Source organism: Gopherus flavomarginatus, chromosome 8, assembly GCF_025201925.1.
Source record: "Gopherus flavomarginatus isolate rGopFla2 chromosome 8, rGopFla2.mat.asm, whole genome shotgun sequence".
Taxonomy (NCBI): domain Eukaryota; kingdom Metazoa; phylum Chordata; order Testudines; family Testudinidae; genus Gopherus; species Gopherus flavomarginatus.
Genome location: NC_066624.1, coordinates 60,401,212 through 60,426,648, shown reverse-complemented (window position 1 = coordinate 60,426,648; position 25,437 = coordinate 60,401,212). Strand labels below are relative to the sequence as shown.

At 43.3% G+C, this 25,437-nt stretch overlaps 1 protein-coding gene across 5 annotated transcripts in view; it reads left to right on the top strand.

Moving 5' to 3' along the window:
* The window catches only part of KY (kyphoscoliosis peptidase), an 80,561-nt gene extending 58,376 nt beyond the window's left edge, over positions 1-22,185 (top strand). For all 5 annotated transcript variants that reach the window (XM_050965449.1, XM_050965446.1, XM_050965447.1 and 2 more), the window contains 6 exons: positions 1,204-1,286; positions 2,769-2,877; positions 7,333-7,450; positions 15,566-15,754; positions 17,351-17,541; positions 20,674-22,185. In XM_050965449.1, the coding sequence (XP_050821406.1) occupies positions 1,204-1,286; positions 2,769-2,877; positions 7,333-7,450; positions 15,566-15,754; positions 17,351-17,541; positions 20,674-21,575 (1,592 nt within the window). In that variant the 3' untranslated portion in view covers positions 21,576-22,185. The remainder of the gene's footprint in view (positions 1-1,203; positions 1,287-2,768; positions 2,878-7,332; positions 7,451-15,565; positions 15,755-17,350; positions 17,542-20,673) is intronic.
* Positions 22,186-25,437: the final 3,252 nt, after the last annotated feature.

Genomic DNA, 25,437 nt, shown 5'->3' with positions numbered 1-25,437 from the left:
GATTGATCAGACTAATACAGGCAGGTTGTAAGAGCTGTGTATTCCAGCTCAGGCAGTAAAGGTTCATGCTTCTGTGATCTTGAAGTCACCAGTTCAGTTCTTGCTCTTGACAGATGACCCTCACTTCCAGTGGCAAACAGTACATATAGAGTAACAGTTCTACACCCATTTGGTAACATAACCTAGTCTTTCTTCATGCCACCACAGCTGGGTTGCTGAGGTTACCAACTCTTACACTTTAAGCTGTTCCCTTGCTATTTATTGGCACTCAGAATTCACACAATAAAAATTTGAACTCTAATTATCTTTTTTATTCCCCCTTCCCTCTTGCCTCCCTGCAATTTAACAGCCATAAAGCAATATCTGGAAGAATCTCTTAATCCCAGCATCGCAGAGGGCAGGATTCTTGTAGCTTTGACTTGCTAGAATGGCCTGCTTAGTGATGGTTGCAGAAAAAAAAAAAAAAGATTTTTGTTCACTATTCAAATGAATTTTGGGGTGCTATCCATTGAGTAAGTGATGTGTGGAACATTCAATCAGCTGTATATACTTGGTGAAAAAAGGGGGAAGATATTAGAATAATTCATTTGAATATATTACAGTATTCATAAATTTAGGGCTAATTTCTTTTTCCCTTTCCCCTGCTGAGTAGAACCTTAAATCCCAATCCTGCAAAGGCTTATATGTATCAGTGAATTTACTCACAGCAGTAACCTCATTGATTTCACTGGCACTACTTCCATGAGTAAAGTTACTTCTGTGCTTTGCAGGATTGGAGCCTTTATCAGGCAAATAGTGCCATATATTTTACTGAGACTATTTGAGGACTATAGATATCAGAAGTCAGCTCTTGATGAATACTATTTGACTCCTCCAGGCCTGATATTCTAACGTTATCAGTTTGGGCACCTGTTGGACATCATACCCTATTTTTACTGTCAGATTTTACTGTGCAGTTTATGTTGTGCAAAATATGCAAAGGAGGAACTCCCAGCTTAGACATGCACAGCGCAGATCTGACTGGCTTGGATGGGAGGAACTGATAAAGCAGATACCTACAATCTGGGAGGGTCTCATTCAAGTGTCATCCTAGGCACACACTTGAAGTTCAGTCAGTGGGTGGGAGACTCTTCTGATTGCCTGATGATTGGCCAGTTACAAAGCTTCTCTTTTCTGGAGTGATTGTTCCTTGTTTGTTCCCAGCATATCCATGGGACAAATCCAGTCTGAAATCCATGACATTAGATTTGCAGCAGTTTGAGAAACTGGATGCCTATGCATCAAAGGTACGTCTCATCTAACTCAGTCTTCCTACAAGACCACACTGTCTTCAGCCATTCAGGAACTCGCTCCCTGGGAGACCGAGGTGCTCCATAGGGGAATGAGGTGATGTTGTCCTTTAGTCTGACCTAGGCTTTCAGAACTTCTGCCCAAAAACTACACTGAAAATATCTTTCCCTGGCCCTTTCAACTGTGGAATAGCCTACTCAGGAAAAAGTACGACCAAAAATATCAATCACTCTCAATGTGGACTTACAGTTTTGAATTTCCACTGATGACTCATCTGAAGTGATGAGTCATCAGCAGCATTTTGGGCTGTATAAGTAGGGGCATTGCCAGCAGATTGAGGGATGTGATCATTCCCTCTATTCGGCATTGGTGAGGCCTCATCTGGAGTACTGTATCCACTTTTGGGCCAAACACCACAAGAAGGATGTGGAAAAATTGGAAAGAGTCCAGTAGAGGGCAACAAAAATGATTAGGGGGCTGCAGCACATGACCTATGAGGTGAGGCTGAGGGAACTGGACTTATTTAGTCTGCAGAAGAGAAGAATGAGGGGAGATCTGGTAGCTGTTTTCAACTACCTGATAGGGGGTTCCAAAGAGGATGGATCTAGACTGTTCTCAGTGGTAGCAGATGACAGAAGACGGAGTAATAGTTTCAAGTTGCAGTGGGGGAAGTTTAGGTTGGATACTAGGAAAAAATTATTTACTAGGAGGGTGGTTAAGCACTGGAATGGGTTACCTAGAGAGGTGGTGAAATCTCCTTCCTTAGAGATTTTTAAGGTCAGGCTTGACAAAGCCCTGACTGGGATGATTTAGTTGGGGATTGGCCCTGCTTTGAGCAGGGGGTTGGACTAGATGACCTCCTGAGGTCCCTTCCAACCCTGATATTCTATGGAACTATGAAGCTGATAGCTGCTTTGTTAAGAGACAACAGAAATCAGAGTGTGTGCAGGGGAGGATGGGGAATACCAGTGATGATATATGACTATTGGCTCTTACAACAAGCGGTGACATTGATGAAGATTTTGTGTGTGGGGATCTAAAAGCAAAATATGCTTTGCAAGGGCGGTGATAAGCATAGATGCATCAATAATGTCCTTTGAATGTTTGGTAAGGGTGGCTACTCTGTGATGAAAAATTGAGCTTTGCCATGAAGGTTAAACATGTCTGGCCCACAATAATCCTAATCTGCATTGCCTTTACAAGGAACTAGTCTCATGAGCATTGGGGTCTCTCACCAAGAGAGCTTCCAGGAAGCTGGGGAATGAGCAAACTCAAAGGGCAGTTGCTACAGAGTAGGTGCTGGTACTGCCCAGCGAGAGCTTTGCAGAAATGATCAGAGGCGCTGCCAGACATGCAAAAACAAATGGAATGTCATAGAGGGGCCTCTATGACTTCAACAGGAAGGTAGAAAAGGGGGACATCCTACCTCCTAGTATTTTCTCACTTGAACCCTCTAATCTTATCCCATACAAAAACAGGTGAGTGTCAAGAACAGCATAGAGGAACTGGTGAAAGCCCTGCTCCGGGAAGCCCGAAATGATCTGGAGAAGGTCAGAGCCATTTGGATGTGGATATGTCATCACATAGGTAGGCCGAGATCCTGGACTCCCACAGATTTGGCAGACAATGCTGCTGCTGTCACTCTCATTATATTGTGATTGCATGTTGTAAGTAGGTTGGTAGGGGGCACATGAGGGAGAGGAGAAGGGGAGCCCACAATTCATTCTGGATAAAGTCTGCTGTCAGTATCCAGAACTCTACTGAGAGGTTCTTGTGCTATCTATATTTCTGTACTTCCTCTCCCATCCCTGCCAGTTTCCACCAGGGTGATGTGTCAATGATTTCCTCCTACGTGACAAGCCTGAGTTTCCCATCTGAGTTATTCAGAGATGCCACAGAACAAGTCACCATCATGCCAGTGACTGCAGCATCAAAAATGCTAGGTTGTAACATCAGTAAGACCATGATTGTGACATGTAGCCTGGTGCTGGCCAGCTCTGCTAGCTCGCACACATTTATTTTGAGGGGCAGAGGGAGAAGGGAAGAGAGAAAAGCCATGATCTCACACTGTGCCTGCCCCTCCCCACCCTACTAGGGGCTGCAGTTCTGCCTGACCTTTACATGGACCACACAAGTGGGTTTGTGCGGGGGTGGAGCCTCGTTACACACCGCATCGCCGGGTATGGGCTGGGCTGACTCTGACCTTGAATAAATAAGGCAGAGGACAGCCATTTACAAACCATGGGCTCCTCTGTTTTTTCATATGCACAAGCATTTCACGAGTGGCTAGGGACATGCAGAAGAGAGCGTGCATGCTCAGCAAAGTGTGATAAACACTCTTTTTCAGCTACTTTCTGTAACGTGTGTGATTCTTTAAGTGTTTAATTTGCCAGGAAGCTAAGTCCTGTGTCTGCAACCCATCTCTGACCCTGCAAAGCACATGAGCAATCCTTAACTGCACAACTTCATTGAAGTCAGTGGCACTAGCTGCCTGCAAGATTACTCCCGTGCAGAATCAGGGCCCAAGAGAAGGGCATGTTTAACTCCCTCTCTCTCACCCAGATTTATAGACCCAATGTATTCTTCTACCAAAAACATGTAACTAAAAACCTCAGCATGAAGCCTGTTCATATTGGAACACAGAATTTCCAGTAAAGGTCTGTTTCTGGCAACAAATGCACTGCAGCCACCCATGCCAAGAAGTAAACACCACCACAGCAGGAGTTTCCCAGTACTAGGTGGTGCAAAGTAGATTTACCACTGGTACAAAATCTGCACAATACAGTGGAACCTCAGAGTTACAAACACCAGAGTTACAAGCCGACCAGTCAACCACATACCTCATTTTGAACTGGAAGTACACAGTCAGGTAGCAGGATATATACACACACAAAAGCAAATACAGTATTCTATTAAACATAAGCTACTAAAAAAAAATAAAGGGAAAGCAGCATTTTCCTTCTACATAGTAGAGTTTCAAAGCTGTATTAAGTCAATGTTCAGTTGTAAACTTTTGGAAAACAACCATAACATTTTGTTCAGAGTTACGAACAACCTTCGTTCCCAAGGTGTTCGTAACTCTGAGGTTCTACTGTACTGAACCTGCCTTAAAACAAAGAAAAACGTTTTCCTCAACTCCACCTGAATTACATTTTAAAATATATATTGTAGATTTGTGCAGTCAACTGGCACCATAAAAAATACTGTAGCTCCCAACCCCACTTGTTCAAAACATTATGAGTCAAACCCCAGAAAGACATGAGATTGGCTTACAAATCAAGACATTTCAAGTAGAGTCGGGGAAGCCCTTCTGGTTTGTGAAGTTTTAGAGGGCCAGCTCTTCTGGCATCTATTACGTAGAGAGGCACTACACGGTTCCTTTTCATCTCTCTCTGCAGCCTCTCAAACTTCAATCCAAGTGGCTTTATGTTTTATCATTACTGCCTCTGGGGCTTCAACTGCCTCTGGCTTCCTCCTGGTTGAGGACAACCTAGCTCTGGCCCCAGGCTTCCTCCTGGCTCAGAACCCTCTGGTTCTGGCTCAAGGCCTCCCAGATTTCTTGCTGCCTTTAGTCCAGAAGATAAAACTTCCAGATACCTCTCCCAGGTCTCATCCCTGGCCTTTTTCCCACTGCCCTTTGCTCCTCCCCAGGTGCATTTGATCAGCAATTATGCTTAACTCCCTCCAGCTGTCACCCCTTTGCCTAACTGGGCTCAGGCTCCTAGAGACCCTAGTGAAGCAGTTTGGGGTTCATACACCCCTCTTATATTCACTCTTAGATGACATGCCTGTTATTTATACATTGCTTATTTTTAAGCATTTCATGAAACAGAGAAACTGAGTCATGATACCACCATGCATTCCAGTGAGCTGCTAATAATTCAGGCACCTATTTAATTGACATGTTTATGTTTGTACATAGCTATGCCAATTAGAATCATACAGTGTGGAGATGGAATAGTTGTATTTGATCATAGAGTCCATCCCCTAAAAGTGTAGGAGAACATATCACATGTTAATCAAATACTATAATTTAGCAAAAGATGAGGATTCTTCTGTAATAACAAGGAGGAGGCTGGGAAGAGATGGATTATAAGGTTTTTAATCAATCTCTCTGTTCTGAGGTTCATTCTAGGACAAAACTAACAAATGCTCTTATAACTGAAGATCCCATCAGAACAATTTGCTTGATTTATAGTACCTGGGAATCCATTTATTCCCATTCATATTCTTAGGATATCTCTGATGCACTGTTATGTGCTATTCCCACCACCCTGTTTCGCAGCTCTTTGTTCCAGGTCCCTGTCCACCCTCCCTGGTGATGGGCATGCAAGAGGGTAGACTCTCCGACTTCCCCTGCGCACACAATGCATCCGACGAAGTCGGTATTCACCCACGAAAGCTCATGCTCCAATATGTCTGTTAGTCTATAAGGTGCCACAGGACTCTCTGCTCCAATTTGGAACCAGGAATTTAAATCAGTGTCAAGTTCTGGCTAGTAGATGACCTTTGGATTGGCACATTTCAGTCTTCCTATGGGGATCCTGTAGAGCAGCAGTTATGAACTGTGTCATGGTTTGGCCCACATTTTAAAAAAGAAAGCATCTCCTGAACACCTTGCCTCCCATCCATCACTGCATGGGCCATCTCCATTCCTGTCCATGATCGTGTATCATCCCTCTAGGAAAAAGCACTACATGTATTTTCAGCTGTGTTGTCTCATGCACTTTAGCAGCTGGAAACAAGGAGCCAGCACCATGTGACCAGCTCTCTCTCTGTATCCCAAGAGCCAGTGCTCCACAGATCACTAAGGAGCCTTTGGAAATCACTGCTGTAGAGCTTTCCTTCTCTCATGCCCTCAGGAGCAGACTTAAAGGCACTTATATTAATGGAATCTTTCAGATGAAAGTCAAGTTGCAGCATTTCATCAGTCTATGCAGCATTCGCAGGCTCTCTTCTCCTGAACAGCATTCAAGGAAGGAGGAATGTTACAAGCGTGCTGATGGCACTCCTTAGCCCTTTGTCAGAAAAATATGTTACTATTTTATAAAGACTTATGGCCATAGTCAAGGTTACTAGGTATTAAAATTAACTTTCCTGGGCCACTTGCTCTAGCTCTGCCTATAAACCCTCCTTTGTTTCTCTTTTTGTATTTATTTTGAAAATATTATTTCCTCCAGCTCAAACTATAAATTCCCTGCCCATGTTTAGTTCTGAGCAAATCATTGATTTTACAGTTTGGTGGCTCAACCAAAAAAACCCCAAAATTAACATTTTTCAGGCTGAAAACAAACAAAAACACAAACACCCAAAATGAAACAAACGGATAAAAAAAATGTTGGGTGGAGGGATTAGTTCATTTTCAGATGTTTTTCGATCCAGAACTAATTGGTTTCAGTGTTTCATGTAATTTGAATGTTTTTCATGTTATATATATAAATTTCTAAACAAAACATCTTTCAAACAGATTTGTTTCACAATGATTCAAATGAACTATTTTGACTTTTTAAAAAAATCTATTTTGGGAGGGCAAACGTTTGCCAAATTTGATCCAAATTCATGAATAGTTTTGGTGCCATGGAAAGGTTGACAATTACCCAGCTCTACTCACATTGATGTGTGATACACTTACAACAAACTGTTCCATGTTTTTCATTGATTATATACTTTCAAGGATTTTTCTCTGATACTGAGGACTTTATATTTTACCCTTTACTGCCATTATCCTGCAACTGGAGCTGTATGGAGATGGATCCTTAAAGGAGACACATTGGCTCTGCACAGAAATAAGTATCTGCCCATTTGGATCTGACTGCAGAATCAGAGCCTAGGTTTGCAACTTTAGTTCCTTAGGAGATGCATGCGGAGAGAACCCAAAACAGACATTTACAGAGGAAACATCTTTGTACAGCTCCTACTACAGATCATTTCTCTTTGTTTATGATTCTTGGAGATGAAAATAATCCAAACATTTTCTATTACTCGTCAATCCCTTTGTTTCCAGGCTTTTGGAGGAACTTTACTTTGTCTTCATTTCTCCAGAATACGATGTTGCGGGCTTTCATAACAAAGGCCAGCGTTCTTGTGAGCCAAAGGATGTCCTTCACACTGGGAAGAGCGTTTGTGCGGGATATGCTGGGCTCTTTCAACAAATGTGCAGGTAAATAAGATCACAAACATTTAACCCCGAGGAGCATTAATATTGTCATCTCTGTGCCTACTTTGTCTCCCTTTATATCACCTAAAATGTCTTTAAACAGGACTTGAAACTTTCTCTTTCAAACTATGCTGTGGAATAACAGCAAGTCCTCAAAAGGTCAATTTTGCTTTCCCTTCCTCCCCCCACCCCCCCACATAATTTACTTTGTGCCATCAGCTGAGTTTCACATTGCATTAACATAATGGCAGATGAATACATGGAGATAATTTAGTTAGAAGAGGCTGTGGTTTTTTTTTTTCTTTGAGTAGCTCTGTATCTGAAGGTTAAAAGAATGGCAAGACTGAAATACTGAAGAACATTATCTGCAACCAACTCGCATACAAGAGATAGTCATTGAAGCCCAAGTGTAAGCTTTTCCAATATTCTCTGCAAAAACCCTCACACCTAAGCCATAATAATAATACACCTCTACCCCAATATAACGTGACCCGATAGATCATGAATTCAGATATAACACAGTAAAGGAATGCTCTGGGAGGGGCAGATCAAAGCAAGTTTGATGTAACGCGGTTTCACCTATAACACGGTAAGATGTTTTGGCTCCCGAGGACTGCATTATATCGGGGTAGAGGTGTAACCAGTTCTCATATAATGCGTTTCATCAGTAGATCTCAGAGCACTTTACAAAGGAGGTCAGTATCATTATTCCTATTTTGCAGATGTGTTGTAATTTCAGGACCACATCTGTTCACCTTCTGCAAGCCAGTAGCCCTGCTGACTTCAATGAGTGAACAGGGTTTGGCCCTTAAGGGATTTAGAGTAGGGCCTGACAACCAATTATATATCCAGCTCATGTAAACGGAGGGTTGTTTCATTGCAGAAACTATAAATTCCTTTAGTATGAATCAACAGAGTCCTGTGGCACCTTATAGATTAACAGATGTATTGGAGCATAAGCTTTCATGGGTGCATACCCACTTTGTCAGACACATGCTCCAATGCATCTGTTAGTCTATAAGGTGCTTTTTACAGATCCAGACTAACACGGCTACCCCTCTGATACTTTGGTATGAATGTAGCACAAATTGCTTCTCCAGTGCATTTCTCCATCCCCAGTAGAGAAAGGATACAGCTCTTGTTTAAGGCAAACCCTGGGAATCACGGCTGATGCCCCAAATGTTTGTAATAATTTAGTTTTATGAACTAGTGATGGTGATAAGAAATTAATTTTGAACTTAGTTGAAACCTGGGTTTCCACAGGATCCCTTTCCAAATGGAGCCCTTCCATCAACTTCTTGGCACACTGACTCCCATTTTAGGTAGGCCTGGGAAAATCAGATTTTAATTGGCACATGTCAGTAATCACTGACTTCTCTTCCCACCCAAGAACCACTGGAAGCATATTCCTCACTAATAACTTAAGTTTACTGTGAGGGAAACTGATGTTTTAAAACTGTTCTGCAAGATGCTAATGTGGAGAATGCCTCTAGCCAACAACTCAGTGTTCCAGGTATCGGTTGTGCTTTTTTAAAATAAAATATTAAAATTATGAATTAATAATCAACTATGATTTTATAATTGAATTTTATATAAGTTATTGCTAGCTATTCCAAATGTAATTAGAAAAATATACTGAGAAACAAACACTTATTAAAAATTAATATTCCTAAGGGTATTTGTATTATTCACAAGCTCCACTCATCTACTCACTACTGAAACATTTCCACACTGATTCCTCATTCTATGATTTTACAAAACCCCCAGGCATTCAGTCTGATTTGTCTTTATCGAATACTAACCGGGTATTGGCCCAGTACACTCTCCTCCTGTCAGACAATTCAAAGAATCATAGAATATCAGGGTTGGAAGGAACCTCAGGAGGTCATCTAGTCCAACCCCCTGCTCAAAGCAGGACCAATTCCCAACTAAATCATCCCAGCCAGGGCTTTGTCAAGCCTGACCTTAAAAACCTCTAAGGAAGGAGATTCCACCACCTCCCTAGGTAACTCATTCCAGCGCTTCACCGCTCTCCTAGTGAAAAAGTTTTTCCTAATATCCAACCTAAACCTCTCCCACTGCAACTTGAGACCATTACTCCTTGTTCTGTCATCAGGTATCACTGAGAACTGTCTAGATCCATCCTCTTTGGAACCCCCTTTCAGGTAGTTGAAAGCAGCTATCAAATCCCCCCTCATTCTTCTCTTCTGCAGACTAAACAATCCCACTTCCCTCAGCCTCTCCTCATAAGTCATGTGCTCCAGCCCCTAATCATTTTTGTTGCCCTCTGCTGGACTCTTTCCCATTTTTCCACATCCTCCTTGTAGTGTGGGGCCCAAAACTGGACACAGTACTCCAGATGAGGCCTCACCAATGTCGAATAGGGGGGAATGATCACGTCCCTCGATCTGCTGGCAATGCCCCTACTAATACAGCCCAAAATGCCGTGAGCCTTCTTGGCAACAAGGGTACATTCACTCAAGTATCTAGCCAAAAATTTGGTGTTTTATAGATTGTTCCAGTTAGAAGGAGAAATTGGTAATAATCAGATATTTTTGATGCAATTTTGTTTATTTACAAAGACTATGCAAAGTTCCATTTCCTGGAATACAGACTGGGGGAAGGAAAACAAAATAAAACAAAACCAGGTTCTTTGCTGGCTGTTCCGAGCCTATAAGCTTTTTCTCTTAGGTTTTTCAGGGTCACATTACCAACCTTCTATGCCTGTCTGCTTGACTTTCTCTCACTGCTTCAGCTTGTCCCACTATGCTTCAGCTTGTGCCCTCACACACAGACCAAAACATATTCTTGGGGGATTTCTGCACTACTGCCCATGTGCATAATTAATGAGCCACACATATTTTTAATTTTTTGCACAGAAAAAAGGTTCTGCTGAAATGTTGCTGCAGTTCCACCTTTTGCCCACCAGAGGGCACTGCGGCGATAGAACAAAGCAGCCTGTCCCAGCCAGCCAGGGAAGAGAAAGAGCCTACCTTCTTTGCAGCCCCTGTCAGCTAGGTCAGGAGATGGGGCTATGGGGAGACAGACAACATGGGGTTGCTGGGGGAGGGAGGTCAGACAAGGGCTCATAAGGGCTAGTGGGGGCGGACAGACTGGGGCAGGTGATGAATGAGAGGGGAGGTGCAGGGCCACATGGTGATGGGGGAAGGGATGCAGAGCTACATAGGGACAAGGGAGTGGTTGGGTGGGGCTTAGACACATGGGGACAGGAGGAAGGGGTACAGGGACACATAGGGACAGGGGAAGGGGTCAGAGCCACATAGGGATGAGGGGAGTGGATGTCTGGGTGAGGGTGAAGGGACACATGTAGAAACGGGGTGCAAGGACACATGGGGGTGCAGAAACACATGGGGATGGGGCAGATGTGCCTGACTGAATGGGCAAGGCTAGGGGTCAGCCAGGGTCTGCATCCCTAACAATCCCTCCCCGCCCCTGAAAAAACCCTGTTCCATACTTTTCCCACCCAGACCCAACAAACCTCCAAGTTCACACCCAGGCTCCTTCCCAGTAATTTACTTCTCTCTCCCTCAGCTCCTCTGTTACCCTGGAATTCCCCAAACCTTTGCGCTGCTTCTGAGGGGCATGGGAAATACAGCTCTGTATTGTAGTTGAAATGAATTATTACTCCGAGCTCTGTATTAATAGGACTAGTAAGGAATCTGTTTGTCAAAAAAACATTCCCTGAATCTTTGTATTGTTACAGACATACTTGCTGATAGGTATTTTGAAATACCAAAAAGAATTGAAACTGGTATGATAATATTGTTATTTTGACAAATAAAATATGCAGAATTTTTATTTTTTTGGTGCAGAATTCCCCCAGGAGTAAAAACAGCTCCACCAATCAAAGCCCTAACCCCTATATTTGAAACCTGTTGGGCCACATGATTCAGCTTCTATTCAGCTTTTGCATGTGTCTGTGTTTTGCGTGCTACTGCTATTGTTTCAGCCACCTGATCATAATGGTTTCTTTACATTTATCCTGAATGTAAGACAGAGGTCATACCCAACCCACAACAAGGATTAACTCAACCCATAGCACATTTCTTCTGTTTATGTTGCCAGATAAAGGCACTCCATTCTAGCAAGAGGACCTCATTGCCTTTTCTTACCATCCTTGTACACAATTTAGATAAGTCTTTAACTATGAAGGCAGTAGGAAAAGAGCAGAACTCCTGATTTCAGATGCTTCAAGGGCCACATTTTTAAAAAATGAGGGCCTAAAATTAGGCTCTTAAATCCACATTGAGGCAACTGTAATGAATGAACTGATTCGCCAAAAGTCATGAGCACCACGCAATTGCCATTCACGTCCCTGATTGAGCTTCAGTCGCTTCAGTGCCAGTGTGGACAAGAGTCCAAAGCACAAATGATGGGTGGATACCTCTTCAGCTGGCAAACCTCCTATGGTTGACCAGATGAGAGCCCCGTGGCAGGGGAAGGTGGGGCATTAATGAAGACCAGGGCATTTTTAGGAGGTCGGTACTGGGAGGTCGGTACTGGGAGGTCAGCACCCAAAGCCAATTTTTAAAAATCAAACATTTCTGGAAATGAATGAAAACATGAATTTTTACAAATACTTCAGCAATATTTAATTGTCCAAAATTGGCTTCTCAGGTGGCAGTCAGCAAAATGCAGGTGGCTTGTTTGCCGGGACCACAGTGAACCCATTGTTTGTGATGGTGACATAAATCAGCTTAGGACAACCTTAGCATGGACATGGGACCTGACTCAACATGACTAGTATGAATGCACACTAGTATTTGCATTTCCCAGGTTTCAATACAATAAATTTTCAACAGAACTGACTACAGTCTCCAGTGTAAACCTGACCATAGACTTCCCTTATGCAGGCATTATGGGAATGAGTACACGCAGGCACTCAACTGGCCTTCTCCTTTTGCTTTCTACCTTTTCCATATTCAATTGTCCTACCCTTTTACTCTCTAATATGAAATCCCCTTCCCCCTATATGCCATGTACCATTTCTGTTGTCCTTCTCTGGAACATTTCTTCCCCTCTTGCCCCCCCCACCCCCTCATCCTCCCTCTTTTTTTTAGATGAGTTCACCAAAATTGAGCCCAGAATTGAAGGGAAGGATGTGCCATTCAGATATATAAAGGCAGTGTAACATTCTCCATATTAGTCTGCATGGTCTTTATCTTTTTTTTGAAACACAGGCCAGCATCTTCTATTGCTTTTAATTATCTCTGTGCACTAAGAAAATGTTTTCACTAAAGTGTTTACAATGATGGCATCACCACATGCAATCAGCTTAATCATGTCTTCCAATCCAGATTACATTGCACTTAATGTCATAATCTACCATCATGTGGTCCCGTCTTCTGGCTTTGTTGGGTATTTCTTGAGTTCCTCACACTTCTCCCTAATCCTGAACAATTTATTTATATAACATCTAAATGACAAATGTAAGAAACCTGTTTAGTCCATCTTCCTGCCAGTACAGGGTCGTTCCTATATTTTACGTTCAGCCAGCCCAGTCTATTGTTAAATGACTCTAGCAGTAGTGCATGTACCACCTCCCTTGGGAATTGCAAACATATTCTGGTTTCTCTCATCCCTGGGATAGTTTTACTAATTTCATCCTAAATGGGATTGCAGAGGTGGTAATTTTGGGCAGAATATGACCCTTGGCATTCTGTTTAAACATGTTTAATGTGGGGATTTTCAGAGGGTTTATGGGAATTAGATACCCAGGTCACCTAGATTACTTGGCAATGCCTACCTACAATTTTCCTTCAAGTCAATGGGCCAGCTCCTGATCTCAATTACATCAGTGTAAATCCAAGCTATTTCCATTCACATCAACAGAGCTACTCCAGATTTACTGCCGTGAAACAGAGCAGAATTTGGTTCACAAGTGATCAAGGACTGGCAAAGACATTGTAGGTCACCTTTTTTGGCCTTCTGCACCATAAATAAGGTTTCCCAATGCAATTCTCCCTCCAGTCTTGACCAGCCTGTTGATCAATATTTCCAGTGACAGGCCATCCCTCATTACCTCTATGTTATGGTCTATCCTATGCCCGGCTTAAGCATGGGTTAAAGAAATGCTTACTCATGTGTACCCTGAATTTTCTTTTAGTTTTTTCTTTGAAGGCCTCTAATTCTGATTGCCCTACTTCCCAGATAATATAAAGAAGTCTCTGCCCTTGAATGTGTTTATACAGTGGTAGTAGATCCCACCTCACCTCTCCTTTCTCCTCACACTACTTAATTTGAACTCCTTCACTGGCTCTCAATTCATCACAGTCCCGTTTTAGTACCACTGCAGTCTCTGATCTTTCCCTAAAACAATATCTTCCCCATAGGGCCTGATACAAAGCCTACTGAAGTTGATAGGAGCCCCACTTGTGGACCCCTGGATGCTATGCACAAACACAAGTAATACATAATAATCCAGATTAAGGTTTTAATAGACCTATATATAAAACTGCCTTATTACCACTCTAACTTTACATGAGATTTCTTAATAGATCAACGAATACCTTGCTTTGTTGTGGAGCAGCATCACGCTGTGAACTCACAGCCAGTGCATCAGTTGTCTACCTTAAATTTCTTTATATCACCCGCTACTATCCAAATATCCATCCATCAATTTGTAGCTCTCCTTATTTATGTCATATGAATCCCTTTGCATCTCACGGAGTTAAATTTCATTCCACAGATAATCTGGTTTCTAAAGTACACATCATTTATTGTGTTAAGTATCTGCCCCATTTAATACAAGGTTTTTCAACGAACCAGAAAAATTTCAGTTCCAGCCTATTCAGAGGACAATCTTCTGCTTAAATGAAGCAAATCTGGACAAACAGTCCACAGGATTCCAATGTGTTTAGATCCCATTTGTTCTCCCATTGCACAGACACTGATTCATGCAAAATCTATTTTAATTTTATTTACATAACAATGTCTAGTCCAGTGGATGGGTTCGCTTTCATTCTGTATAAAAATAATATGGACTGATCTTCCCCACTACCCCTTAATGCATTTTCAGAGAAAAACTCAAACTTTTTTTTTTAAACCAATTTCCCTCAGTTTAGGAAAATTTAGGACATTTACTGCAGCATTAAAAATCTGGGATCACTTATTTCAGAGACTGATAGCCATCAATTTTCAGGATAGTGGCTCTCTCTAATATTGGGTAACCTTGGAAGTGACTCTAATGAGTAACAAGATGGAGGAAATCAAGTGTGCTCTGTTTCATAATGGTTGTAACACTAAACTAGAGTATCAGAGGGTAGCCGTGTTAGTCTGGATCTGTAAAAGCAGCAAAGAATCCTGTGGCACCTTATAGACTAACAGACGTTTTGGAGCATGAGCTTTCGTGGGTGAATAGCCACTTCCTCAGATGCATGTAATGGAAATATCCAGGGGCAGGTATATATATATGTGTGCTAGCAAGCAAGCTAGAGATAACGAGGTCAGTTCAATCAGGGAGGAGGAGGCCCTGTTCTAGCAGTTGAGGTGTGAAAACCAAGAGAGGAGAAACTGAGGAATCATACAAGGAATGGAAAAAAAAGATACCCTCTCCTAAAATAGAACACACTGCCCAAGCCCTCAGGAAAAGGCGTGGTCAGAGATCAATCTTACTCTATATCAGGAAGGTGTCAACAGACTTTAGCACAGTTGGATCAATGCTGGTACCCAGCCTCCTGTGGGGAGGCATTATCCATCACAGCCCAGTAAAGACAGTATCTGCTTGAGTCCACTAGCCATGCAGGGTTCAACCAGAATGCATGTTTCATGACTGGAAGAAACAGAATGTATCTCTTATAGGGAGATAGCTGATGGAACACTGTCCAACCTGGGCTGGTAGAATTATAACTGCAGTTCAGACAAGCCCAAAGAAAATAGACACTGCACATGAAATCAGTATTTCGTCTGTGAGCAATGAAGACATATGGTCTAGCAATCAGAGGAAAGAACTAGGTGACTACAGGATTCTGGGATCTAATGCTGATGGAAACACTAATTTTCATGGTCACCCCTGTGCAGCTCCATGATTTCAACTGTATAAAAATGAAAAGCTCCCTATGAATAAGATATTGCTTTGTAATACCCTCCTTCCCTCAGTGTTGCAGGTGTACAGTGCATGAAGTTATCAGGATACTCTAAAGGGTACAGTTACAGACGTGGACAGTCCTTTACAGGGGATAGTGACCATGCCTGGAATGCAGTTTACCTTGATGGAAGGTGGCATCTGCTGGACAGCACCTGGGGAAGTGGCTCAGTCAATGATTCGTGCAGCAAGTTCACCTTTCAGTATGGTACCATTTGTTATTTTAACACCCAGACCTAGAACAACCTGGGGCATGAAGAGGGCCAATGTGTGTGGCAATGGGGCAATGTTTGGTCTCAGCTTTAATAAAATTTTCTGGTTTGGGGACGGGGGAGAAGCAGCTGCTGGTAGTTCAGTCTTTTTATAATCTCTACTTTTAATTTATGACAAAGGCACTGAGGTAACATTTTCAAAGGCACCTTAGTGATTTAGGAGCCTAAGTCTCAATGACAGTCATGGGATCTCACTTCTAAGGGCCAAATCCTCAAAGATATTTAGGAGCTGAAATCAATGGGAGTTAAAGGTATTTAGACACTTGAGGATCTGGGCCTAAGTCACTTTTGACAACGGGACTGAGGTTGCAGGAGTAAAATTTTCAAGAGCACCTACAACTGAGCCGTTGAATAAATAAAACTCCAGAAGTCAACAACTCACCACAGGATTATACTTGGAACTGAAGAGAATCTTGCTCTCTATTGTCGTTACATGAAGCAGACCTTTTGACCACCTTTTAAAAAGATGGGGTAACGTGAGCAACCAGCCAATCCAGGCACCTGCTAATAGATTTCCCAGACACTTGCATTAAAATATTTGGGCTTTCAAAAATGTTCAAAACTCTGCTTTCATTGTGGATTAAAACTGAAGTATATGCATGTGGTTATTTCTTAGTTATTTCATAGACTTGATTGAATTTTCAAAGCAAACACTATAAAACGAGGTCTTTCTGTATTATAAGCCTAATGGGAAAGCTTTAAGATGTGCCCTGTATATTAAATCACTCAACTGGCTAAAATTCCTAAATCCTCCATTTCTTTATTAAAACAGGAAATTCCAATACAATTACCCAGAGGCAGAAAGAAGAAAATGAAAAATTGGGGGCTTTTTTTTAAGAAAGGACAATTTCTTTTCTACCAAACATTTATAGGTGCTGCTGGGAGGTGGGGAGAAATCAGACCACATACTTCTAAGAGCACTTTGTCATTAGTTTTAAAACTGGGGTAAGGTTCACCCCAAATGCAATTAAAAGGGACATCATTCTCAGACCTTGTATTTTGATTGAATGGTTTTAGTCTGCGTCTGAATCCTGTAGCCGATATCCCAGAGGGCCATATGAGGCCACATTTTCATATATAAGAGAGAGGCCTTGGAGTATGTTACAAAATTTGCATAAGAGCATCTACAAATTAAGGCTCCAATCCTGCAAATGCTCATGCACACGCTTAACTTTAAGCATGAAAACTTTTCCCCTAAAGTCAATGGGGCCACTCGTGTTTAAAGATAAGCATGCGCATAAGTGTTTGAATAAAGAGACACTGCCTTGTGGACTGAAAATAGGACTTGGTTGGGAGTTTGGGGTTACACAGGCAATATAGGAATGGGCCCCTGTCCTCTCCCCTACCATTCACATGGCAGCACCCTATTAAAAGAGATAACAGCAGTTGGGCATATTGTCAACATTCCACACACTGCTTTCACTTCTAGAATACTGTTACATTTAATTTTTGAAATGTATAGTTGAAAGATTCTACAACTAATTAAATACTTTCCATTTTTTGCTAACCTCTTCCCTCTTGTTTCAGATACAAGGAGTTTTATTTTCTTACGCACCCGGCCCTATTTATTAATAATCATTTCCCAGACAACAGCAACTGGCAGCTCCTGAAGCCAGCTCTGACACTGAAAGAGTTTGAGAGCAATATGTTATACAACAGTCAGTTTTACAACCTGGGAATGCTGGCCGCACATCCAGAAACGCCCATCATCCAAACAGGTAACATCACCCAACGGGAGACATTACAGAGCACTCGTGTCTCGTACAGATCTGGATGAGTTACATTTCCCACTCACTGCTGATAAATGGGTAGCATGAGAGGCTCTCTTCCCTCACTGACACAATTTTTGTCTATTTGGGGTAAACCATGGTTGCATGCGGCCTGAAGGCCTACAGAAATCGCAAGTAAATATCATCTGCTTGTGGTTTCAATCCCAAAGGTGTGAAATCAGAAGTGTTATTGCATATTAGATTGGGCTACTTAAACTAGCCCCTGTATTAGCAGCTTTTCATGGAGTGGAGTCACCACTGGCATGCTCCCTCATGGCCTGGGGTGGTGTAGTAGGCCTTCTTCCTCCAGCATCCCCTCAGCCTCTTTGCCTTTGCAATGGTCTGCCTCTTCTTATGACTTGACCCTCCAGTCAGGTCACAGAGTCCTAATCCTTCTACAGCACACAGAGTCCAATAAACTCAACTGAACATAAAACTCTTTGTCCCTACCTAAGCTCATTCCTCCTCAGACTCTTCACCCCTTCCTAGGCGTTGCATGGTATCCTCCCACTTTTGTGTGGAGAAACACCTTCTAGGGCTTTCTCTCTGGAGGCCCAGCTCCAAAGGCTCAACAGGTCTGGTCCCTCAGATTCCTTGCTGCCTCCTTGGACTTCTTCCTAGCTTGGCCCTCCTTCAGTACCTTTCCCTCACCTGGTTCACTGTACATCTGCCTCTTTCTAGGCCTTTCCTTCAATTTCCAGCTGCCAGAAATGGACTACAAAGTTCTTCCCCTCTCTCTCTGCACCTTTCTTCTCAGCTGGGCTTCCTCCCTTTATGCTCATGACCCAACCTTCCGCCAGCCAGCTTCATCTTCATTTGTACCTGGCTCATCCTCCAGGTGTTATTAAGTCTTTTGTTATTTCTGTTGGGTACATAACCCATCACACAGCTGTAAACATTGAACTCCACCTAGAAAACAAGGGCAAGAGTTTTTACCTGGGTGTCCTATTGGGTTTCTGGGAACTGGGCGGGCGGAAGCCTGCCCAATGCTAAAGGATCCCCCCCAGCCTAAGGGGAAGATCTACAGGACTTCAAAAACCCAACTGATTTTGGGGGACAACTAATAAAAGAACAGCGCCAGCAGTGTGGTCAAAGGGTCATAAGAAGGGAGCCTGATGGGGAGACCAAGCAGAGAACCCCAGACAGCGACCACTGCTCCTCGAAGGCATCAAGGGAGCCAGTGGATGCTGCCCAGAGGAACTCTGCCTGGATGGGTGAACGGACAGAGAGTCGGAAACAAGCCCCACAGTCACAGGAGTCTCCATTTGCCAACCTCCTCTCCCTGGTTGCGTAGATGGTCATTTTAGCCAGGGCAAGGAGAAGGTTGACCAGGAGGTCCTGCGACTTTGTGGGGCCACGGATAGGGAGTGCATAAAGAAGGAAGTGAAGGGAAAAGTGCAGCCAGAAACGTAACAGTATATTGTTGAGGAGCCGGTATATGGGCTGCAACCTGGCGCACTCTAAGTAAACATGCACCAGGGTCTCCCTCACGCCGCAGAGGGGGCAGGTGTCTGGGGCAGGGGTAAACCACGCCAAATACACGCCCGTGCTCATGGCCACATGAAGGAGCCACCAGCTGATATCCCCAACAGGCCTCGGAACCAGGGTAGAGTATAGGGTGGCCCACCAGGGCTCCTCACCCTCGAGAGGTGGCAGGAGGTCCCGCCACTTTGTGTTGGGGCGGGACGAGGGTGAGGAAGTGAAAGGTGTGGAGCACGAGTGTGTAGAGATGTTTCCTTGGCACAGTTTGGAAGTGGACCGGCTGCAGATCGTGCAGCTGGCTTGTGGAGAAGGGGCGGGGGGGCCGGTCGGGTCTGCAGGACAGTGCCTGATGAAAAGGTCCGGAGGGATGGGGTGGAGGGTGGGTGGGACGTGCCCTCTTGCAGGACCCGGTCGAGGTAGGCCCGAGCAGCGGGTGGCAAAGCGGCCTTCACCTCCTGTAGTACGCGCTGGGGAGTACAAGGTCTGGAGAGCCCCATACGCCGAGCGAGCGTCAGGGGATCCATCCAGTCTCCCCGCTTGTAATCCAGGAGGTCTCCGACCCTGGTAGCTTCTGCCAGGACCAACCTCTGGCACACCGCGGGGGACTCCGCCACCTACACACAGAGCTGGGGGTTGTGTAGCAGGGACTCCGCGAGGAGATCTGCCCCCTTGGTGGCCGCCATGGACCTGGTCGCAGAGAACAGCTTCCAGGTCCGGAGGAGGTCCTGGCAGAAGACTGGCAGCCCGGAATGTCTGCAGTCAAACTTCTAAGTTTTTATTTACTATAGGTGTCTAAATAAGCACCCTGATTTTCAGGACTGGGCACCAGCAGCTCCCTTTGGCATACGTCATTTATTCAGGTGCTAGCTATGAATTTAGGAGCCTAATTTTAGCACTCCCTCCCCTTTTCATTTTTTTTTTTACTTTAAATCTTGGCCTTATTGTAAGGTTGCAAAAACAACTGGCTCAAGCTGTTAAGGGGCTTCAACCAAGAGGCCAAGGACTTAACAAGCTTAAAAAAGGGATTGGATTGTTATACGAACGATAAAAATATCCAGAGTTCCCAATAATGAATATTAATCGTCATGCTTCAGGCCTTGAGCCAATCTTGAGCTACTGGAGATCAGGATGAGACCCAACACAGGGAGCAGATTATCCTCTCTCTTCCTACAGTAGAGCTCTCAGACCTTCCTCTGCAGCAGCTGATGCTGGCCTCTGTTGTATATTGGACTAGATTTTGGGTCTGATCCAGCCTGGCAATTCCTGTGTCCCTAGGAGTGTGGGCAGCTTGAGATGTAACACAAGAGCTCACACAGGCCTCCATCTTCTGCAGAATCCAAGAGCACTGACCAGCTCCATCTCATTCAATATAAAATAAGATAAACAAGTGTTCCAAAGCAACCACCCCCATCTTGTTCCTTGGGAGGGACACTGATTGGCTGGTGGTTGACAAGTTAGAACCAGCCAACTGCAACCCTTTCATTTCACTGACTGGTGAGCCTTTGGGTCACTCAGTCCTCCATGTCATTCTCTGCAGGGGTTTTACATAAACAAACTGGAGGAAACTCCTGAACAGTTTCTTTTCTTTGTATTTCACAGTAAACGGAAAAGCAACTATTTCTATCGAGAGCCGGGCTCCACTATTATTTATGTTTAAGCTGCAGGGAACTGAGGACCATGGTTTAATGACATTAAAGAAGAATGGGATGAAGCTGGAGATCTATCCCCAGAAGATTGGAAATCACAAGCTGCAGGTCTTTGCCAAGCCCTCCAAAGGCTCAGAGGATCACTACAATGAGGTGTTAGAATACACCATAGAGTGCAGCTCTGTGGACAAGAACATGTGCTTCCCAAAGGACCTACGTCAACCTGTTGGACCCAGCTGGTTCACGGAGCGAAAAGGATTCCTGAGACCATCACACCCTGACCCCATTATTCACACCAATGACGGGCGGTGTTCCATCACTTTCACGCTGGGTAAAGATATAAGTATCCTACCCTCACTGCATTCTGATAATACTAGCTTGACTGAGGATATGAGAAGAAGGCACATCATGGAAATCCATCGAGGAAACCAAATTGAGTTTAAGATCCATCTCCCCCATGCAGGAAAGTTTGTTCTTAGACTGTTTGCCAAGAAGAAGTCAGACCCAGGCAATTACAATTACATCTTCAACTACCTCATCTCCTGCCCAAACACCGAAGTGAAGTGGCCAGTTTTTCCAGAGTATTATAGAAACTGGGCAGAAAGCTATGAACTACTGGAGCCACTTGCTGGGCTGCTGCCAGCCAATCGCAATGTTCAGTTTAAGCTCAAGCTGCATAGTATAGCAAAGGCATTTGTTAAGGGTAAAGACACTTCTCCTCTGACCCTGAGTAAAGATGGTTTCTGGGAAGGAACATGTAATACTTCTGGCTGCACAGAGGTGTGTGTCATGGTGCAAGAGAATGCCAATCTCAAGTTCTCATACCTCCTGAAATATGAAGTAGAGACCCAGTAAACCCCCTCTCATTCTTTTCGTCATCTTGCACAAACTAACAACATTTCAACATGTCTAAAACTCACATCATTTTATTGTTCCCATTAGCTTCCTCCATCAAATCTACAAATATAGAACAACATTCAGGTATCTTTGGAAGAGCCAGTGCAAGATGAAAATGAGCAAAAATCAGTAATTGTTGTAAAGTGAGCAGCTGTGTAGGGAATTCAAATTAATTATAGACACTGTTAGGAGATACCTTCCAGAGAAATGGTTTGAAGGAAGCAATTGACTTTTTATGTCCATAGTTCATTAACATTTCAGCGGTAGCTATTGGGTTCTGAATTATCGTGCATTATCAAAAAGGTTTATCAGGGCTATTGCAAGAAGAATTTGATTAGTCATGGGGTAGGGAAAAGAAAGCACCTTATAGTTTTGCAACATGACTCTGTGTATCTCTAGCATAACAACAAAATACATCCCAGTGAAGCGATGTTCTACTGAAAGAATATATACTAAGTGAAGGCTTTCTTGTGCACTTCATTGTCTTACAAATTTAAAATGATACTGCAAAATGACTGTTTTACACTAGATCTTCAATTCAATAAAAAAAACATTAATTTTTACCTTATTACTTGGATGTTTGAGTTGTAAACACTTTTGCTGTAAGGGGTAACTCAATTTCATCTAGCACACTACAATTCTTTTATCTCAACCACAAAAGGAACTTTCTGCCATATGTAAGGTCACAGTTAAACTGAGAATAATGTTAGTTCTCAAACCAACATGTAAAAAGAACCCAACCTGTCTGTCCAAGATAGAACTGCTGAGTGTGATGGGATATCTGGGGGATTGCTCTGACAGGCGTAATCAGTGGAACTTTGGGTCTCTACAGTAATACATTATTGCTAATATCCCATAGGAAACCATAATTTTGATAGATGCCCTGTTCATAGAGAAATTTCCATGCAGAAGGCAAGAGAAGTAGTCTGAGTGGTCTTACTTTTAATAGTTGATGAAAAATTAAAAAAACAAAACACAAAAAAAAACCCCACCACAAAATACACTTCATTTTCATGAAAATGTCAATGTGCATATTTTTCAGTATGTTCCAAGCGGTAGCATTTTGTTTTAACTTGATTTTTTTTCCCAAAACAGAAAAGTTATAATTTCTCATTCTAGTTATTGCACTCACGGAACAATCTGAGCTCCTTCTGTTGGCAAAAATACTGTCTGGCAATACATTCTCCAGAATGCCAGCGAAAGCAGTGCTTGGGGGACTGTGTGCACTGTGCTGTTCTGAAGGGACTCCATGCAGCATCTAAAAGCAAGGTAAAGCCCCCCTCAGGCAGCCCACTGTCTCTGGACTATGACGGGGCTGGGTAGACTGGCAGCTGCTCCCCCAGAAATGCTAATCCCAGCAGCAGGGAGCTGATTCCCTGGAGAGCAGAATACATAACACAGCAGGGATGCAGAGAGAAGAAAGGGAAACCCTTTCTGACAAGCTCTGTGAAGATTAAGCCAAGATTGCTATGACAACATTATTGTGGGCCTTACTTGAAGCATGTCCTGCTTTATTTTGGCCTCTAGCAGAGGAATGCCTTTTCCCTTGGACCACAGCTTTCAGCTGGAGAAGGCCACGAGGTTTGACAGAGCTCTCTGATTTCATACAAGTGGATCTTACAGTGTTTCAGCTCCACCCAGGCATACACAGCCCATTTGGTGAACTGTTACCTCTCTGGATGGCCTTTAGCCACTGGGAATTTCAATATCTGAAATGACTAGTTTGGCATGTTCACTTACACCAGTTCCATCGAATCACTGTGGCATCAGAATCCAATGTGGCCAGAGCTGGGACTGCCAGTAGTCTACCTTGAGTGTGATTCCAAGGAGCAGTCCTACAGCCTGCCCTCATTCCCAGCAAGTATTCCTGCTCAGGGTCCAGCAGCCAGCCCCATGCCTCTACAGACCAGGCTAACACATAGATACAGGCTGCTCCCAGAAGCCTATGCTTGCTCCCAAAGTCTGACCATAGTAAAGCCCCTGCAAATGGCTAGACCAGGGGCAGGCAACCTATGGCACGCGTGCTGCAGGCGGCACGTGAGCTGATTTTTCGTGGTACTCACACTGTCCGGGTCCTGGCCACTGGTCTGGGGGGCTCTGCATTTTAATTTAATTTTAAATGAAGCTTCTTAAACATTTTAAAAACCTTATTTACTTTACATACAACAATAGTTTAGTTATATATTATAGACTTCTAGAAAGAGACCTTCTAAAAACATTAGAATGTATTACCGGCACGCGAAAACCTTAAATTAGAGTGAATAAATGAAGACTCGGCACACCACTTCTGAAAGGCTGCTGACCAAAACTCTGCTTGTCACAAGAAAGTCCCTAGACCTTCACCCAGCAGGTAAAGTGGCAGGGAGAAGGAAGTTGGAATTGGGGCCGGAGAATCCCAAACTACTCATGTAACAGATGCTCAGAGAGCAACAGCCATAAAAATAGTTTCTTTGTACAGATTTCCTGTCACCTATCACAATAACAGTCTCCAGGACTCATTTTCTCCCCTGGGGCTATAGGATACTGTTATTACCCTCAATACAAGCAGCCAATTTGTTTTAGTCTCTCTCTCTGTACACCCTCACCCCTTGGATTAACTAGACACATGACCTAGATGCAATATCACATATTGATAAGGAACAATCTACTGTACATCTGATGCCCTGTCACATATCTGGTGAGACCAGCATTAAAAGTCTTGCCAAGACGGCAGCCTTTCCCTTACATTTGGTGCGGACTAGAAATCAAGGCACAACTCACTATAAGTTGGTTTCCACATATTTTTTTAAATGAAACAGAAGACAAACGTTTGGTGTTATTAAAAGGATGAGTTCAAAGACAAAAAAAAAATTTCCAGCTTCATTAATTATAAAACTGCTAGAACCAAGTAATTATTCCGAGGGATGTTCAACATTCAGAAGGCATAAATGAATGCACGGAAACCCTGAAGACCCAGATAAAAGTGCCATAAAGCCTGGACTCACTTTGCCATCTCCCTCCAGGATAAACAACCCTATTCCTCTTCCTCACAAAACGACTGGTACACTTTACAGTTTTATAGCGCACATTTTTGATGTCAACCCTCCCCACCAATTCAAATGGACTATTATCCTTCAGTCTGAAAGGGGACTGGGAGAGTTTCTGTAACCCTGTGCCATGCAGAGAAGTAATTACTCTGAGCTAAGAATTTACATTGTCGGCTGTGATTTGCTAATGTCAGAGGTCTCATCCTTTTTGACATTGGAAAATTATCGTACACACATACAAGTGAAGAACTTTGATAACTGCCTCTCAGCTCCTCTATCTATCAATTATAGCTAATTTCTTCAATAATGGCCCAAATGTAATAGTGTATTTAAGTGCATGGGATGGTGATGGAATAGTATTTTCATGCACTATAATAAAATGCAAGCAAATGGCTTCATATCTCAGAGTGTGGCTGTACAACCCAGCCTGATGCAACTGGGGTAATGCTCCTTTCATGGCACAGTCTGTCTGTTAAGTTTCTTTCCTCTCTAGTCATCCATGCACAGGCTCTATACAAATGAGAACCTTTAGTGTTGCTCATCTGCAACCATCATCTACTTCAGGATTTACCAGATTTTGCTAATCATAGAGCAAACTCCTGGCCCCTACTGGAGTCAATGGAAGTTTTGCCACTGACTAGATAATGGCCAGGATTCCACCACCTTAATGTTTATATACTTCAGCTCATGGAAGCCTTGAGATCCTTTGCTATTGTTGCCCCTTTGGCCCAAGTGATTACCCTATATACAGGGCCTTGCTGAGTTGTTTTCATTGACCTGCCTCTGTTCCAAGT